The sequence below is a fragment of the Porites lutea genome, chromosome 3 (assembly GCF_958299795.1).
Source record: "Porites lutea chromosome 3, jaPorLute2.1, whole genome shotgun sequence".
NCBI lineage: Eukaryota > Metazoa > Cnidaria > Anthozoa > Scleractinia > Poritidae > Porites > Porites lutea.
This window is the reverse complement of record NC_133203.1, coordinates 10923652-10942654: the sequence shown is the minus strand read 5'-3', so window position 1 is coordinate 10942654 and position 19003 is coordinate 10923652. Positions and strand designations below refer to the sequence as shown.

The following is a 19003-nucleotide window of genomic DNA, read 5'->3' as shown; positions in this document are numbered from 1 at the left end:
TTCCAATGATAAGATGAATTGCATCCTGCTGCTATCACGAAGTCTGGCTTCTTCGATTACCATTCAATATCTTAAGCACCAAAAAGGTTTTCCACGAGGCAAAACTCTGATCGATATTTCAGTCTTTTTAGACTGCGAGCAGTCTCTCTTTTTCTTCAGATTTAGTAAGGGGAGTGCATGCGCGCGCGAAGTTAGGGTTAGTTAAGTCACGCGCGTGGTCATTTGCGCGTCTCGGGCGTTTTGCTCGACAGACCAAGAAAAAAGAGAGACTGCTCGTAGTCTAGCGTCTTTTTGGATTATATCTTTAATTATCATAAATATACCAAAAATTTGGATCGCTTTAATCAGAAGATGGAAAATGTAAAAGGGGACACCACCTAACTACAGAATTATAATCTCAAACTAAAATCAGAAATCAATGTAAAACTAATCAAAGTTCATGTAACTATAACCTCAAACAATGATCTAAATTAAATATACTTCGCACCGAAACTGCGTATGTCCTTAATCCATTATACTACTTCGCGAAGTTAATATCCTATTTGAGCCATTTCTTAGCTTCCACGAAATAACTGACGAGTGATTCTATGGCTTAGCTGTGACAAAACAATTTTAATTACCAATAAAAACAGAAGTTGTGGCTTATCCTAGCTTTGCCCCATACTCTTCCGCATGTTAGTTAGCGAATCCGACCAATTTCAAAACCCAGAAGGTCTTGGGTTCAAGTCTGTTAGAGTTTTCTTTGTCCAATAATCGTGTAGGCTCGATTTCCGCCGTCTCTCGGATCCGGTCTTTGATCCTCCCCGAAGCTCTTTCGAGGGGATGATTGCGGGCTCATTTTTCCGAACAGCGGCTGGTAATAATCGTGAGGATTGTGTCAATAGTGGCAAACCGTGCTGTCGCTTTGGTCCATAAAAGAGTGTTTTACATTCTCTTATAACGTCCTTTTTTACACAATAATTCTTTTATGCCATGACCGCACTTTCAACGTTTCAAATTTTGCATTATTTAAAGTGAAACTTCAGGGAATATGGCTTCTGTTCGTCCGTCCATCTTCCTAACAAAACAGCGGTGAATAGTCAAAAAATCATGAGTTAAATGCAACCTCTCCTAACAACATGCCTTTCGTCATGTGGCAATCTTCCTTTCTGTAGTCCTATCCAAGCTAGCTTAGACGATTTTGACGCAGCAATATATCCAAGCTGATGGGAAGCGCACGCCTTAGGAAAAATTTTGTTTCGATGATGGTTCGCTCGCAGGGGAGTCGTAATTCGTATCTGGAATATGTCCTGCAGCTGACTTAACACCATAGAGCAAAGTGCTGAGGACACAGGTCTGATAGGCTTTCAGTTTAGTGTTGTAGGTCGGCTGATTATTTGAATACGTGGCCCTTGTCAATCAAAGTATGGATTATGTAAATAACTTGGCTTTCTCGACATTCATTACCAGAAATTTAAGACAAAATGGCGGACGCCCAAACTCGACCCAGACCTTCTGCTCTCTAAGAATGGCCGCCGATCGTTATAGAGAAATGTATGGAGAAAATTGAAGAAGTGGAAATTTCAGATCTGAAGTAGCACACACGACATTTGCCGACCTCTAAATGTAAAGTGTACGTACCATATCATTATTTACGGTAGTTTTGGTCTCTCGAAAGTTACAGTAAAGTTCGCCAACGGGCCGCAAACAACACATTTTACGAACGGCTGTTACAGTTCCTTGAACTCTCTAATTCTTTCAAAAAAGCTTAGAGGTGCCTACCTTCTCTCCACATTTTAGAACATTTCGTTGATGTGAATCCTTGGTGCCGACCTTTCTAATCATCGATCGATGTTCAAACTTTAAAACGTGTTAAAAATCAGCCTTGATCCATTCCCCAAATGGCCGCAAAATTTGGGATAAAAGAGGTAAAAATACATCCATTCCTGCGATAAAAGCGGCACAAAATGCACCACTGCGCTTATTATTCCTTGTGAAAAGTAGGGTTTCTGTCTCCAGTTTGTTTTGATCGCCATCTTTACAGGAATGTACTTCATATATGATTATTATTATACAGAATATCGCTGGCTAAGTGTACTGTGGGCCCTGATTTTTGAAAATTATTTTTACTCTGCCAAGTCACGCATGAAACGAAGTTGTTTCTTCTCTCTAAAATCGTCATTCGAACAGGAGCCCGGACTCTAGTTTCCCCTTTTTCATTCTCCCTTGTATTGATTACCTCAAAAAAGAAATTAAATTGATTCAGATCCTTTGATAGTGTGTCATTTCAGTCCTTGTTTTTTCTACGTACTGCTTTCTTTATGCCGCCACCTTGATAATTTGAAACCGCGTGCCAAATACTTCGCGGGCGCAAAATGTCGCCGATTTCTGGTAATGCCTAGTAGCCTAGCTGGTTCGAGATAGCCCACCAGTCAGTCGCGGATTGTTACGTACTATTTACTGTTTTTTTTGTTTGTCCCATGCTTGTTATCACAAACACCACACCTACCCTACTTTTTTCATTTCAAGACTAAGCTAGAAGTTTATTATCTTTTCTTTTAACACGCCCCTTATGTTGGTTTAATGGACTGTTTTCTTCTATTTTCCAAATATCGGGTACCAGTTGCACATGCTTCTGAATATAAAACAAACAGGTTGTTTAAAGCATAGCTAATCTTTTGTTGGACGTATCTTGTCCATTTGGAATGAGTTGATCAAACAGACAAGAGTTTTTATTGACTTTACAGGTAATCACTCCTTATCAGAAATCACATACTGCTGCAGTTTGAGACAGAGCAGGTATGTTCTGACTTCTGTCCTTTATTTTACATCCCTCAGACGTTGATGTTTCAGACAAAAGCGAAAAGTAAACTAAACACTTAACAGTAGTAAAATCATCCATTAAAACGGCATTTTGATTACTATGTTGAGTAAAAATTTATCTCCTTAAAGTTTTATCTATCAAAGCAGCAAACTGTTTAGTCTTTTCGTTATGCGAGTGTTTGATTCTCAATTACCATCCACCTGTATACGTTTTTACGAAATAAAATGAATCAAACCTTTACTTCGCCAAAATCAGCACTTGGTGTACTGTTAATCGTCTGAGAGTATTACTTCTTTCAACTTCAGAATGCATGTGTATTATATTTCGTTTCTGATCCAAAAACTATTCAATTGAATAAGTCCTCGTCTTGACAGCGATAAACAACGACAAGATTGAGTAAATCAAATGATGTTTCGATGAATTTTCAATCATAACAAATATCATTTGTTTAGCCTTCACTAGTTGTTTAATTAAAAGTAATCACCTTATAATCAACCGTTTCAATATTTTTAGACGTTCAACTTTGACCATTTTTTTAACGGAAACTATGGTGTGATTTTAGTGTGAAAGTTTTGATTGATACCTACAACACTTAACAAGGAATATACCATTCTAACACACTGCATTTGGTTTACTTTTAGGTAGTCAAGTCAATGCTTTCTTCTTTACTGTTTCACGGATTTTCGCTGTCATGAAAAGCATGAACGTCATATTTTTTTTGCTATTGCTATGTTACATTGTTAGAAGTGACTGCTCTCTGACGAAAGGTAAGCCGTCGAGGAGGGAAAGTTATGTTTGTTTCAAGCTTTCAAGTGAAATTGTAGGGCCCTTGCAGGAAAATTTCTCCTTGTTTGGGCAGTTACTTTTAAAGAACTGAGCTGCTCTTTTTTTACACTTAACTTGAAAAACAACAGACCAGGGGACTATTTTTTTTACCGTCTTATTTGTCAGTTCTTCACATAGAATGACAGTAGCGATTTTGACCTTTCGCTTACGATTTCCCCCACGATCTGACCAACAACATCGAGGTATAAGCTATATTCTTACCTCCTTATTAGGTATTACGAAAACACCAAGGAACTCCAGTCACATAAGTAACATAGTAAAGAAGCAGCAAGTGCTCGCACCACTTGGAAATTTTGCAGCTTTCAACTTTGGTCCAGCGGTCGCAATGTCACCGATGTTTCACTTAGAAGGGACAAACGAACTCGCTTCTTTAAAAGAACCTTCAACTGTCCTCTTAAACGGCAACGACCAGGCAACTCCCTATATTGTTCCAGTGAACAGTCGCCAAATGAACGACTTTGAAGAACATTTACCAGAAGCTCCACTTGAAGAAAACAACTTCAGCACAGATTCGTCTTTGTTCGACACCGATGAGATGGAAAGCTTTAGAGATAGTGCTGAAGATAAAGAAGATGCTAACAAAGGCGATGTGGCTTTTACAGGCGATGAAGATCAAACAACATCTTATGATGCCGGATACTTGAACCAGTCTTCTGAAGAAGACGAATCAGAGCCATCCCGCGCCATGGTGGAGTATAAGAACTATGACAGTAATTATATGTCAAATGCTGATAGTCAAGGTCTTCCAACTCTTTCCTCTATAATTGCTTCTAGACTAAAAGCGAAAGATGCATTAAGTTCCTTTGGTTTAGGCCATTCTGCCACTAGTATCTCAAACTATGCAATGATGGCTAAACAGCTTTCAAAAAATAAACACCTCGCAGTTGAAAATCCTCTTGAGCTCCATTCTGTAACGACAGCAACAAAGAAAGACAATTCCACCAATGTCGATATGACTGCTGATGAAGGCGACGACAGAGAGAGCGACGATGCTAAGAAAAAACAATACAAGGCAATGCTAAAAAACGCTGAAACGGCGGCAAATCTTGCAGAGACAGCAAAAACTTTGACAAAGCTTGTCAAAAAGTTGACAGAGCATGAGGTTATGATGAGCAGAAAACAAGGGAAGGAAATTGAATCCAGGAGAAATGACAGTAAAGGTTTGTTTGTTTTTTTTTTCCTTGTTCTTCTCTAAGTTAACGTCAACTCTAGGACTATTTAAATACTCGTATATTCAAAGATCTTTAAACCCGGTATTAAATTTATGTCAAAACCTAGCTCGAGGTCAAATCCTTATATTAGGTATGCCATTTTATTTAAAAACAATTATTGAATGAGGCTGTGTATGATGAGAAAAACTATACAGATCGAAGAGGGTGGTGGATAACAGCTACCAAGGTCACTAAGCACATGTTATTGCAGGTGATCTGATTCCACGAACTATTCCTGAGTAAAAGCTAATTGGTCAATATTCTATTCCAGCAGCCACAGGTGGTGGATGGTCACCATGGTCCAAGTGGTCAAGTTGTTCTGCTACATGTGGAGGAGGATTTCGTTACACCAAACGAAACTGTAGCAGTCTCTCTTCATCTCATGGGATTCATCACTGCTCAGGCAGACATATTAGAGTGCGAATGTGTAACCTTTACAGTTGTAATGCTGTCCATGACAAGAAAGTGGACTTAGAACGATCACTACGCGAAATGGCAGAAGCTAGAAGTAACATTTACAAACCTTAACAAATCCAAACGCCAGTTACAACTGTTGTCATGTGTAATATGCCGTAATATCAATTTTACATAATTCGCAAATTTACCATGTACCGTCCGCCAAAAGTGTATGGTGTGTGGCCCCTGACAACAGTAAAGTAGCATATGCCTTTGGAAGGGGTGGTTCATTTACTAGTCCAGTCTGTTGGCAGGTTTTGACGGTCTCAGAATTGGCTCGGAGACCTTTTTCTCGAAAATCCCGGAAAATAAAGGGCACTGAAAACCGTTTTACGTACATTTATGCTTGCCGTGTTTGCATTTTAGTTCAAGATTTTGATACTTTTAGAGAGATAGTTGAAGGTACCCTACAATTCTTTAGATTTGTTTTGGAAGATATGGCTTCGGTTCCGTTTTAAAAGTTATTGGGACTTTCTGGGAACGAACCCCTGGGTCCAAGCACTTGGTTAGGGTTTCAAAAGGGTGTATCCAAATTATTACCAGGCTGAAGATCGAGGGACAGAGCTTACTTTGCAAACCACATGATCTCAAGGAGAAACTGAAACCAGCGACTTGCTAGGTGGACGGACAATCTAAGGAGCGTTGGCCGTTACTTTCCACAGCCTCATTTTAATGCTACTGACACTTTAACTCATAGCTAGTAAACTGTAAAAAAAGCTCCTTTTCACTGATCGAAATTCCGATGACCAAAGTATTTGAGAATGCTCACAACATTTAATTAAGAATCATTCTATAGTGGAGGCGAAGAATGTCGTTAATTATCTCGAAGTTCGTCATATCTAGGTTCCATTGTACGAAGATTTCGATTTTGGGCGGAATCGTTTTGGATATTTCTGAACGGGTAATCTTTCCTTTTACTTCAAATTCAGGCTTTCTCTTTTGTATGCTTAAGGTCAAAATGGACCTTGACATTAAGTTTGTCGGTGCGTTAAAATGCTAACAGGGTAAAACAAGGTAAGGAATTTTGATGGATTTCTCTTGCACATTTGCACAATTTCTTCTACGTATGTGTATAGTCAAATGGGACCTTGAAATGATATTTGTGATCTTCTATTAGTGCTAAAAATATCACCAATGCAGGCTATAAAGATTTTAATTTTGGCCAATTGGAGATTCGGGGAGAGAGGGGTTAGCCTATGCTTTTGGGTTAAAATTCTAAATTTTTGTATGTTTTTTCACATTCCAAATAAGGACTGAGAGAAAAAAGATTTTCTTAATATATAGTTTTAATGCACTATTAATGTAAAAATTAAATAACCCTTTTCAACAGCGGTATTTTTCTTTATTTAAGAATTCTCGCGCTATCATTTTTTTCACATCTGTAGAAAAACCTAATCAATGTATAATGTTCGCTGATTCTTCTGTTTCAGTTAAAATTGGGAAATAAAAAATACATTTTAGTTCATTTGCCATGGACACGATATGCAAAGCCGCCAAAGTAATGTCAGTTCAATGATGTGTGTCGCCCAACACATTTCATTAATCAGCGTTTGTACTTCATAGCTGGGCTTTACGTTTGGGATGCGGAGAAAAAGATTTTCGGGAAGTTGTGTCTAATTTATACAGTGTAATGTATAAGTTCTTGGATGCAAAATCACTACCTTTACAATTTCGCTTGGATTTTTTTTAGGTATGAAAAAAATTGGTATCGAAATTTGCTGGTTCAGTATTTTGATAGGCGAGGAGTGTTCAGTGATATTTTAAGGAAAAGGTTGATTCCATGAAACAACCTTTGGAGCAGCACGTACGCGACTATTTAAACAATACAAGAACCTGTCAACACAGTATATTTTAACTTTTTCGTCTGCCAAATGCATGGATAATCTACTATTTAAAATCATTCGCTTTGCTAACAGTCTGTAAGTTAACATCTTTCTTCTTTCCGCCTGTTTGTCGAACATTGTTAACTACAATAAACAGAAAAAGAACTATTAAGCTAAACTCTCCAAAGATAAGAAAGGCCGTACTGGTACCGAACTGGTGCACCATGACACCTCCCAGAAGCCCGCCACTAGCGTAGCCTAGACCAGTGTAAAATCCATTAACAAGCCCTTGAAGTGTCGTGGCCACTCCAGGTTCTGCACCCACATGAGAAACAAACGATGACCACACAGCCGCAGTTGTTATTCCTTGGATGAATTCTATGGGCAAGAACAGCCATGGTCTGGAACAGTACGAGTAATAAAAGAAACGTAATGCATAACACAAAAGTCCCAGGTATATGACCCGGAAGTGACCAATGTTGCGAAGAAGACGCTCAGATAATAAGTACATTACCACTTCTGCAGTACTGTTCGCTAAAATAATTGAACCAAAAAGGGTTTGTTGAGCGCCAAGTTCACGAAGATGCCAGAACAGAAATGTCTGTATAAATCCAAAGGCTGTTCCACAAAAAAATACAATGAATAAAAAGGAAGCATAGTCAAAATTTTTTAAAACTTTTAAACCGCCAACTGCAGTTTCTTTGCACTGCGAGTCATCAACCGGTTTAAATCGAAATCGACTTGCTACTATCAAAGCTGCTATCATGTAGCAGGCAAACACGTAAAAACAGGGGATGTAATTGGTGTCCATCTCCTTGCTGCAAGGATTAAGGGTTTTCTGCCCGCTTATAGAAGTACCAACGATAAAAGCTGTCAAACCATAGCCGACAGAACCCCAGAAAGCTTGCTTTCCATATTCACGGCTGTCCTCTGCTAAAATCTGAAGTGTTGCTGTATCTGCGAGGCACTGGGTAGGAGATGCAAAAATCTGTCCAGCTACCATAATACAAACTGTTAAAATGAACAATCTCGACGAATCTGAGATTTTCTCAGGTGATGGATGATATTTTATGTCTGGAAAAGTATCTTCCTTGAGCTTTGTGGATTTCTCAGCCTCGTAATCACTTGAAAAAAAGCTTAATGCCCAAGGAAGGTATCTGCTGTATCCAAAAACGGACTCGTAAGAAAGTTTCGAAGCATGTTGAGGGCGATTTTTAGGTCTTGAGCGTGTAGTTAAGCTTGTGAAGTTATTGCTGTGCTTGCCGGATGTATTTTGGAACAACGATAGAGAAAGTGAGTTCATTTCATAACAGGCTTTTGGTGTTTCTCCTATGGGTATTATGGCCAAAGAAAATGTTGACAATAACCACGCTGATAAACCTAATAATAACACTAATTTACTCTTGTTGAATCGATCCGCTAGAGCTCCCCAAACGGGTGTAAAAATAAACTGAACAAGACATCGAACCGCCACAAGAATTCCAAGCTGTCGGGGTGATAAGAACAATTGCTTAAAGTACAATGATAAATAAGGCCAAATCGATCCAAAAGCCGAGAAGTAGAACAGGTAAAATAGTTTGGACACCAGTCGCTTTCGGTTGATTTTACAATGGAAGCGATGTTTTGAATTCTCATCTCCTTCTTCATCATTACTGCCAGAAAGCCTTTCTTGGGATGGCTTTCTCTGACCTTCTTCCATTGACTCCGAAGAGAGGTTTTGCACTGTTCCCCTAGGCACAAACTCCAAATCGAAAACAAATTCGCGACCTTCATTGAAGCTTAAACAGGGCTGTTCAGTTACCTACAATAGGGTGACATCATCTAGGGAAATAAGAGGCCTGCTTTGTTTAGCCAGGTTAATGTTTTATGCGTTAACCAAAATAAATCTACGGAACTGGTATTTCAATTGTTTCCCTTTCCTTATAAGGTAATCTATTTGACAATCATTTTTTCTGGGTTATAAAAACTTGATAGCCGGCCTTGTTTTAGTCAGGAAATTTTCATGAGTATAATGGGTCGAAAATATATGCAATACAAAATGCAGAAGTAAATAATACCCTATATTTTCAAGAAGACTTACTTAACTGGGTTGTCGCCTGGGTCTATTTTAAATCCAGACAATGAAGAAAAGAGAACTACTTTACTAACAACTTGGGGCTTTCATTCTTAAGACCTTAGCTGAAAAGGAGCGCCGTTTTGTAACGGAAAATGAGCATATAGGGTAAATATCAAGAAAATGAAGTTTGTTTCGTATTATTTGTCGCCCTTTTTATAACTACAATCATTCACGGTTATCTTGACGGAATATATGATAAAATTAGCTAAATAAATGTTGTACCATAGACCACCCGGAAATGAAAATCGACTTCAAAATACATGTTATAGAGCATTTAAGATTTGCAAGGTATTGATATTTCAATAACAGCGACCAGTTGGAGGGTACACGTCTCGCCAGAGTGGCCAATACATTGAGTATTTGTCAGTCTTTAAAACTAAAGCTCGGTTGAAATGATTCACAGTTTACCTGGTAGCATTTCAACAAGATATTATGTACCTTCCCTTTTACCTTTGAAGTGCAATCAGACTAGAAAAAACAAAGCAAAATGTTGGGAAACGAAAGAGAAATATGGATACTGGAAATTTCAAAGCCATGTCAGATTCATGAACAGAAAAACATCTACAAAAAATTAATAACCACTTAACGCAGCCCAAACCCGCTATGTTAACGCTCAGAAATATACAGTTCCGAGTGCTTTTATAATACTGCGTAACGTGACGACTAGAAATACGTGAATCGCAGAACCACGTGAGGGAATTAATAATGTTCAAGCAAAATGTTTTAAAAAAATCTACTCAAAAGCCATAAACCTAGGCTAGACATAAATATTGTAAAAGAGACGTTTAATTGAACATATAGTGTAGTGTTTAGACATTTCGTGACCGTTATATAGCGTTAAAAGGTGCGCAATGAATCATGGTCTAGTCTGTAACATGGCGTACTGTTTTGCGTACATCAGAGCCGTTGAGTCTGCACTAATCTGTGTATATTAAATTTATACCGCATCACCACAAACGGCCAACAGCTTATTTAAGGAATTAACCCGCGCTAAACCCATCCTGATTCGCGGGCCTCATTCAACAGATTGTACTAAGACTATAAGTAAATGATAATCTAATATTTATAGTCGACTGCACGATAACGGATCATAATTCCTTTTAGTTTCTTGTTATTTTTCTTCAAATTAAATGAATTAGTTCGTTTGCATTTTGCAACCTCCAAAAGTTTAAAGATTACTCAAATTTTGGCGAGACATTTAATTTACTGCGTACTTTAAAAAAAATGTTAGCAGATCAAACAGTCGATATCGGGGTCGATAGCAAACTTGTACCGCGGTTATGAGATTCGCTTGAGTTCGCTATTTGTCTCAGTCTTGACTAACGTATTTTTATGGAAGACACGGAGAAAAACTATCCTGTTCTTGACTCCTCCGAAAGTTTTTTTCTAGATACAGATACAAACAAAAGCAAAAAATCTGGGTTACATTGAGAAAAACTGTAAGCTCTACGATGGTCACCAAACCAAACCTTGTACGTCAAGTAACTGTAAGTAACTTGCCTAAGCACCATGTTTTCCTGAAGCTGGTATTTGTTGAGCTCCCGGTGAAGCTTTAAGCAAAGTTGTGGAAGCTTCCTCGCTTATTTGCCCTCTCGCTAAACCAGTAGCTTCGGATATGGGTGAACATCTGTGCGAAATTTGTCCTCCGATCCTTCTTTATCCTTATCCGAAGTTTAGACTTCCAAACACTGGCAAGCCTGTTAATTTCAAACAGAAGAAAAGAAACATGCTATGCGGAAACACACAACACCTTCTGGCATACTGGGTCAGTAGCAGTGTTCATCTTTTTCTAAAGAAGACGACCGACGGAACAGAATCATTCACTAGACATGCCATAGGCAGCTCCGTAATAATCTTGCTTTTGTTTTTGTTTTCTGTGTATACACGGATAAAATGTAAAAAGCCAAAAAGGTATTAATTAGGCCGACTGGTGAAGTTTTACGGGGATCATTCGTTTGCAACATACGCCGTCAGCGGCCGCATTGACATTTGCTTTTACGCCTTAAAATGGCTATGCTGATTTGCTTTCGGAAATAAGTGTAGGAAGGAAAATGGCAAGGAAAAACCCACTGTCGCAAACACATGGTTTGTTTCGCTTACCATGTAGTCTGCTCCATCCCTCGCTAGAAATAAGGCTTGGAATCTCCATTTTACATTGACTTAAATACAGAAGTCAGTAGTCTGAAGTCTGACTAAGTCCCAAGTCAGTGCTGACGCATTTCTGTCGTCGTGTATCAATTCAAATAAAGTTTTGTCATAGAAAAAATGTTAAGTGGTACGAGGTTAGCATTAATAAACAGCTGAACGGTATGCTTGTTTTTCTTGGCAAATTACATGAAGTGCAGTGCACGTTTTTGTAATATTTATATTTGCTCTAAACGTTTTAAACAGGATTTTAAGGCCTGGCCCCAAGCAGATAGTCTATAAGTTAAATAAGGAACAATTAATGACTGATAAACATCTGGGAGTGAACAAAAAGGTAGATGGCATTCTCTTGGTTTTGTGATTAGACCTACAGTTTCACTGATTTTGAAAGTAATTTTCTCAATATGGTTTTCCAAGAAAGGTTATAGTCAATCGATAATATTTTACATATTCTTTACAATCCGAGGGGACGTTCTTCTTTTTTGGCTGTGAGCTCTGTGGAATAACCTTATTATGGGCCGAATTTTTTTTTTTTTTTAAAGGAACGGAAAATGACTTGAAAATTTGATCTTCCTTAAGTTATGTTAATTTGTTTAAAGTCGGCCAGCAGCATAGTTTATGTAATTGAGTATCAACGCCTTGTTACAATGAATTATTTTGATAAGAATTTTGTTCGACATATAAGATATAAGTATCATCAGCTGTAAATACCATTAACGTATAAAAAACAATAACGGGCCCAATGCAGATCCTTGCGGAACTCCGCAAAGTGATACGGTTCTTTCAGAGATGTGTGGACCAATTTGTGCTGTTCGTGTTCGGTCTTGCGGATATGAGAAACAGTTATTCATTATTCCAGGAAATATTGTATGATCTACTATATCGAATGGTTTTTTTTAGGTCTGTAGAGACACCACACGAATATGGGCGTTTGTCCATGTGTTTGAATAGTATTTACGATATAAATAATTGCACGTTGATTTGAGTGTTCTTCACGAAACCCGTCTTGTATCTGAGAGGGATTCAAAATTTTATTTTTTTATTTACGGAAAGATTTCATTCTTTTATATTCTACTAAGGTTAGACAATAAAGATATTGGCCGATGGTTATTTGGTTCAGTCTCGTCTTCTGCGTTAAAAATGGGTGTCTCAAATCTCAAATCTCAAATATTGATTTTAACACGGTAAAAATTCATCAGGCTTTTTGGTACAATATAAAATACCACTACATAAAAATATTTAATAACAATAAATACGAATCTAAAGAGTCTCTTCAGTAAAAATATTACTCATAATTACCCTAAACTAGACCTGTTTTCCATGAATGCCGTGTATCTAACTTAATTAACTAAAATGAAGGTTTAACAAATGCTTGAAACGATTTAGATATTTCACTTGCCTAAGATTGCAGGGTAGACTGTTCCAGAGAGTTGCACCTCTATAGCTAAAGCTCCTTTTTAGATAGTTTGTTCTTGCTAAGGGGGGGATTTAATTTGTTTGTAGAGGCCCTTAAGACATAACCTGACCTACTGCGCTCAGTAAACATAGAAGATAAGTAGTCAGGAGCCAGATCATTAAGAGCTTTGAACACCATTAAAGCTACTTGAATTTGACGCTGGGCAATCAGGTCTTTCCAACCAAGTTGTTGTAACAAGCACCCAGCGTCAGCATCATAGGAGGAGAAAGTCAAAATGCAAGCACCACGACAGTTTTTTTAATTTGTCTGAGAGCGTTTTGCCGCAATTCCCCCAGAAAATACTGTAGTAATCGAAATGGGGTTTTACCAAGACATTGTAGATTTAACAGAGTATTTCTGGCCAAACAAAAGGCTTAATTCGCTCAATGGCGCCAATGCCAGAGGCAATCTTTTTGGATAGTTTGTCGATACGACTATGCCATGCACTGTTATCATCAATAAGGATCCCAAGAGATTTAGTAGCCGGAAACTTGTTTTATAGGAACATTATCTACCGAACGTTCAAGGGATTCAAATAATGTTCTCAGTTTTTGTCTAAAACCAATTAACATAAACTCACTTTCAGTTGGATTGAGAGTAAGTTTGTTGCAGTTTGTGGATGTTACTTTGTCACGATTTAGACTAGTCTGCGCTAGCAAATGTTATGTGGGTGTCGTCAACATCTTAGGTTGGCAGAACGATAAACAGTTTGGTAAATTGATATAGACCAAGAACAGAAGAGGGCCTAGGATAGTTCCCTGAGGGACCCCACAGCCCAGAGAACAGACTTTGGAAAGCGAACCATTGACGACACATTTCTGGGTACGGTTATTTAGATACGACGTAAACCAATTGTAAGCAGACTCCTGTATTCCGTACAGACTTAATTTTAGCTAAAAGAACATCGTGATCAACGGTATCAAATGCTTTTTTCAAGTCCAGGAAAACCATTGCATTTACGTTACCGCGATCTATATCGAAAGCCCAGCTGGATGTGCGGATCTTATCTCGGGCTCGAAGAGAGCAGTGACAGTCGCGTGCAACGAGCAAAAACCTGATTACTGGTTGGTGATTATCTCTTCATTAGTCAAAAAACTATACAATTGATCATACACTATTCTCTTTTACTGAAATAACAGAGATTGGCCGATAATTATTCATGTCAGTTCGTTCACCTTGTTTAAACAATGGAGTCATTTAAGCGCGTCTCCAGTTTTCTGGGGAAAAAAAACCAGAACTTAAGGACTTGTTGAAAGTATTACATAAAGGGATCAAGATAAGATCCGCACATTCCCGAATTAGTTTGGCAGAAATATTATCGGGACCTGTTGCTTTGGATTTGGATAATTTATTTAGGGGAGAAGAAACATTATTACTACTAATTGGACTGAAAAAAGAACTTGTTGTTGCTTCTAACAATGTAATCGGCATAACTTGAACCATCAGTAACAAGGCCGGGGTACTTCATTGGCAAGTTTGGTTCCAATGGTTGAAAAGTGATCATTAAATGTATTGGAAGCGTGAGCTCGTGAGAATTGGTTACTGAGTTCTCGTTTAGTTTTAATTCTTTCACAGACGCGTTATTTTTCTGACGGGAGGTGAGTTCGTTAATCAATTGCCAGGTTTTACGTGAATCGCCATTAGACTGAATAAAAGCATTAGCATAATAGGATGCCTTTGTAGATTTAACTTCTCCATTGATCTTCTTACGTAGCCTTTTGCACACCCAGTCTTAAGGATCGTTAGACTTAATAGCTTTCCGTTTAGCAACCTTGCGATCGCGCATACCCCTCCGCAGGTATGATGTGATCTAAGGTACCTTGCCTGACATAACACGTTTTGTTTTGATTGGAGCATGACTGTTCACAATGTTAAGAAAATTAGCTTTCCAGTCAGCCCAAAAAAAGTTCGGGTCATCAAATGGTCATCACTGTACCAGTGATGACCATTTCAGGAACTTTTTAGGTTTCCGTGTCGGCATAATAGAGGTGTCTGCTAAATAAAGGTTTCGCGTCAGTAAATAAGGAAAAAGGAATTGGGGCATTTCGGCTCACTGTCCGCTTAATACGGTGTCCGCTTAATGCAGGTTTTACTGTATTAGGGTAAAAAAATGCACAAAACATATACGTGCAGGATCTGACTATAATTCTCATGGCTCACGGATTTAATGTTAAATCAATAGTGTTCATTCACTTCAAAAATATTGTTATAAAAGTTATTAAAAACATTTTTTACGAAACTGTTTGTGTCCAGGGCTAAAAACCTGCAGCTTAGTAAAGTAATAACCAGACCTCATCCGTTCAAAAGGTTGATAACCCTATCCACGGGATCGAGTGCAATTGGTTTTTTTAATATCTCTGGATAGCGATTTATCTGGTGCACTGGATAGCACTATCCACCTTTTAAACATCTGGGACGAGAAGGTCATAGGTTCGACTCCTATCGAGAGAGAATAAACCAAGAAGCTTGTTGGACCAAGGCCAGGGGTAGTGCTTTTCGGTGGTTAACAACGTTTAATGCGATTGCTGCGGGGCTTCAGTCAACTACAGCACAATTGCAATTTATTGCTTAAGAGCTATGAACCGTGAATCATTTCAAAAAACTAATCCTTCGTTTTCGGCATATGGTTCTTTAAAACACCATCATCAGTTGTGGAATTTAAGCTGCCTGACGGGCTGTTCATTGTTCTAAGTTTTAGAAACCCTTTCCAGGCTAAAATTCAAATATTGATGGTAAAATATAAGGTAGGAATTTTGAAGAACAAAAAGGCAGAAGGCTACTTAACTCTAAGGTCCGTTAAGTTCTTTTTAAGCTGGCAGTGTGAATTAACTCCTCCTCTCAAACCTATAAGGGGAATCATAAAATTTAAGTGTTTACTTTCATCAATAGTTTAAGTGAAATTTAAGTACTTCTGTTGGAAAGAAGTGACGCAACCAAATCAAACGAACTTTAGGGAGCTGAAAGAGTTGAAAAATATGGCCGCGGGTTCTAGCGGGTGGTTAACAACTAGAGGTGTGTTGCAATTCCAAAAAGTAAAATTCATGGATTGTATAAGGCACGAAAACGTTGAAGAACAGTCTTAAAGAAATTCTGTATAACGCATCAAGGAGAACAAACTGCTTATTTTACAAATTGCTTCAGTCTGAAAAGGAAGGGTCAGGGGAGATACAGAAGCGACTTTCAAGTCAGTAGTGTTTGCGTTCATTTTCAATTAACTTTTAATTTTTAATTTTAATTCTTTTTCAATACACTCTACACAAACAATGGCTGTTGATCCTAAGCAATATTGTAGCAAGACAGTTATGAAATCAAAGGAGAATGCCGCAAAACATGATCAGGAAGAAGAGCAAATTGACACTAAAGAAGACCACCAACACGATGGCAATAGTGACAGGAACTTTTGTCCACAAATCGACAGAAGACTCATCCCATCGAAACTGTTTTATTTCTTGTATTTTTCTTCATTGGGAGCTTTGGTGCCTTATCTTGCTTTGTATTTCAAGCAAATGAGACTAACACCATCCCAAGTTGGAATATTAATGGGACTGAAGCCCTTTGTGGAGTTTATTTTTACTCCCCTTTTGGGGGCGTTTGTGGACCGTTTCAAAACAGGCAAGGCAGTTCTTTTGCTATCCCTTTTCGTTACTGCATTGTCACAGTCCTCGCTGTTTTTTGTTGCACCAGCTGAGCGGATATGCGCAATGCGATTAGTCTCTCGTGCCACTGAGCTGCCGAGTAATACATCCAGCATCTTGCCTCAACATAACGGAAATATCTCCTCTTACTGGAAGAATTTTGTTTTAGTGTCCTCCGTGGTGAACGGAAAGCCATGGCCGTTGGTTTATTTGAGCGAAGAAGAGGCTTCATCTTCGACGTCGCCACAAGAACACTTCAACACTTTAAAAGCTTTCACAATATTATTTATCGTTATTTTATTGAGCAACATTTTTTCTTCTCCGTCATTAGCCCTTGCTGACTTGATCACAATGAAGACATTAAAACCTAATGTGCACTTGTATGGTCGGCAGCGACTGTGGGGTTCTGTTGGATGGGGAGTTACCTCATTCGTAGTAGGAGCGTTAGTTACTCTGAGTCACCATTGTCCTAATCCATTTACCAAGCCTTCGGAAGTCAACTTTATGCCATGCTTTTGCACATTTGGTGTATTAATGTTATCAGCCCTTTTAACCTCTACAAAATTTGAATTCTCCTATGACACAAAAGACAGAAAAGGTGAAAATAAACACAACGGGATAATTAATAGCCTTAAGCAGAATTTAAACCTGAAATACGTTATGTTCTTAGTCACGGTGTTTTATTTTGGAATTTTGAATGCCTTCACAAAGACTTTCCTGTTTTGGTATTTGAAAGATTTGGGCGGAACTCAGCTGCTCTTTAGCGTTATCACAGCTGTAAACTGCTTTGCAGAAGTCTCTATGTTTGTTTTATCAGACAGAATCATTTCGCGCCTCGGCCACACATGGGTGTTATTTATTGCTACAGGAGGTTTCGCCTTACGTTGTCTGTGGTATTCATGCCTGACTAACCCCTGGCTCGTTCTTCCGATTGAATTCATGCCTGGAATAACAAAGGCGTTAGCTTGGGTGGCAATGATGTCCTATGTCAATGAAATATCGACCATTGATAACGCCACAACACATCAAGGAATTCTATACGCATTTTACAGGGGACTTGGATATGGGTGTGGAGAGGTACTCGGTGGTGTAATGATTAACTTTGTTGGCTCGGCAAATGCTTTTGAAGTTTATGCAACAGGTGCAGTTTGCATTCTTTTTGGGAACGTTCTTGTTGAGAATATAGATCAACTAAAACAATTTTTACAGGTCCCTCGAGTGATTAGTTAATGTATATCATATACCAAATCCATGATAAGTGAGCTGGTCTCACATCTTTGAGCAGATTAAAAATAATTAGATAAATAATTAAATATAATTGGTTTTATATGTCGAAGTTCGAATCTGATTGTGATAGAGCACGAAATTTAAGGATCTCTCACAGGCGTGGCCAATTCGACTTACTGGCAATGAAAATGGTCGAAATAAATAGAGGGTTTTCATGAGGTTAACCAGTAGCCATAGAATGACCAAAACGTTTATCCGTTAATCGTAAAAATGTTGCAATAATAAATGGTGGAAATTTCGGTGAAAACTTCAATGTGTCAAGTCTCAAAGCTAACGGATTCAACATCAGCCCTTCTTGTATGCGGGAGTGGACCTTGAAAATCTTAATCGATCTATTTTTTGAAAGGCAACATTTTTAGTCTAACAGAAAAATCTTCTAAAACTGACCCCTAATAGTTGTGTTGTATCTAGTCGGATATTCCTAAGCTAGTCTGGAATCGTTTGGTTGAAAAGTCTTTGCTACATGACTGAATAGACTCCTGTTCTCTGGATACTTAACGACTGGTGCCATTTTTTTGTTTGAAATGAATGTTTTCAATGACTTTAATTGCTTTACTTAAAATGTGATAAATAAGCCTACGCTTTCGTCATTGCTTATTTCCGGTTTGCTGACTTCTGCTAAAATAAATAAATAACGTCACAAAGGATAGTTGTAAAAATTGCTCCCCAGTTCTGCTCATTTCATCACTTGGGCTGGTAAAACTTCCCTAGCGGATCGACCACCTGTAAGCTATTCTGGTGGTTTTAGCGGGCCTGTGTCTAACTAAAATAAGCAGCGAAATCGAGAACAAGCTAAATTGCTTGAATAGTTAATCTTTCTATCATGAAATGCATTATATAACAACGAACGTCTTCCGACTTCTATTGTAAATATGGCAAACATTAAGATGTGATACAAGGATAAATCTTTTGAGCTAACACTGCTTGATATCCTTATTCCATCTCTATGCTATGAAGCAAGTTTGCTAGTATTTGCTATTTTTTGTATTACGTGTAAATATAATAAGTTTCTCTGAAATTTTTACGTAAAAAAGGTGTGAGAAATACACCTTACGTGGAAAATCGCGCGAGAGTGACTGACGAGTGCTTATCAAACACTACACTTTTAACGAGACCGCGCACTCCGGGTTACGGTTTGGGACCGAGGCGTTGACAACAAAACACCTGTTAAGTTGCTTATTATAAAAAATTCACGTATTATCACTAGGAGGCCAGAAAAGGACAA

At 38.3% G+C, this 19003-nt stretch overlaps 3 protein-coding genes across 3 annotated transcripts; 2 read left to right on the top strand and 1 right to left on the bottom strand.

The window, feature by feature from the left end:
* The first annotated feature begins 3819 nt into the window (after positions 1-3819).
* Positions 3820-5388, top strand: LOC140931549 (uncharacterized). Its single transcript, XM_073381356.1, has 2 exons — positions 3820-4809; positions 5132-5388. Exons 1-2 carry the CDS (start codon positions 3975-3977, stop codon positions 5386-5388), a joined length of 1092 nt encoding a protein of 363 aa, XP_073237457.1. The 5' UTR covers positions 3820-3974.
* Positions 5389-6650: 1262 nt separating this feature from the next.
* LOC140929375 (major facilitator superfamily domain-containing protein 6-like) lies at positions 6651-8928 on the bottom strand. Its single transcript, XM_073379175.1, has one exon. It carries the CDS (start codon positions 8836-8838, stop codon positions 7204-7206), a length of 1635 nt encoding a protein of 544 aa, XP_073235276.1. The 5' UTR covers positions 8839-8928; the 3' UTR covers positions 6651-7203.
* A 7191-nt stretch (positions 8929-16119) lies between these two features.
* Positions 16120-17721, top strand: LOC140931548 (major facilitator superfamily domain-containing protein 6-like). Its single transcript, XM_073381355.1, has one exon. The coding sequence runs from the start codon at positions 16120-16122 to the stop codon at positions 17719-17721; it is 1602 nt and encodes a 533-aa protein (XP_073237456.1).
* Positions 17722-19003: the final 1282 nt, after the last annotated feature.

Excerpts from the sequence above, each read along its gene's own strand:
- LOC140931549 (XM_073381356.1), top strand. The coding sequence starts at position 3,975 with ATGTCACCGATGTTTCACTTAGAAGGGACAAACGAACTCGCTTCTTTA. Across the intron at positions 4,810-5,131 it reads CAGGAGAAATGACAGTAAAG|CAGCCACAGGTGGTGGATGG; the intron begins GTTTGTTTGTTT and ends ATTCTATTCCAG.
- LOC140929375 (XM_073379175.1), bottom strand. The coding sequence starts at position 8,838 with ATGGAAGAAGGTCAGAGAAAGCCATCCCAAGAAAGGCTTTCTGGCAGT.
- LOC140931548 (XM_073381355.1), top strand. The coding sequence starts at position 16,120 with ATGGCTGTTGATCCTAAGCAATATTGTAGCAAGACAGTTATGAAATCA.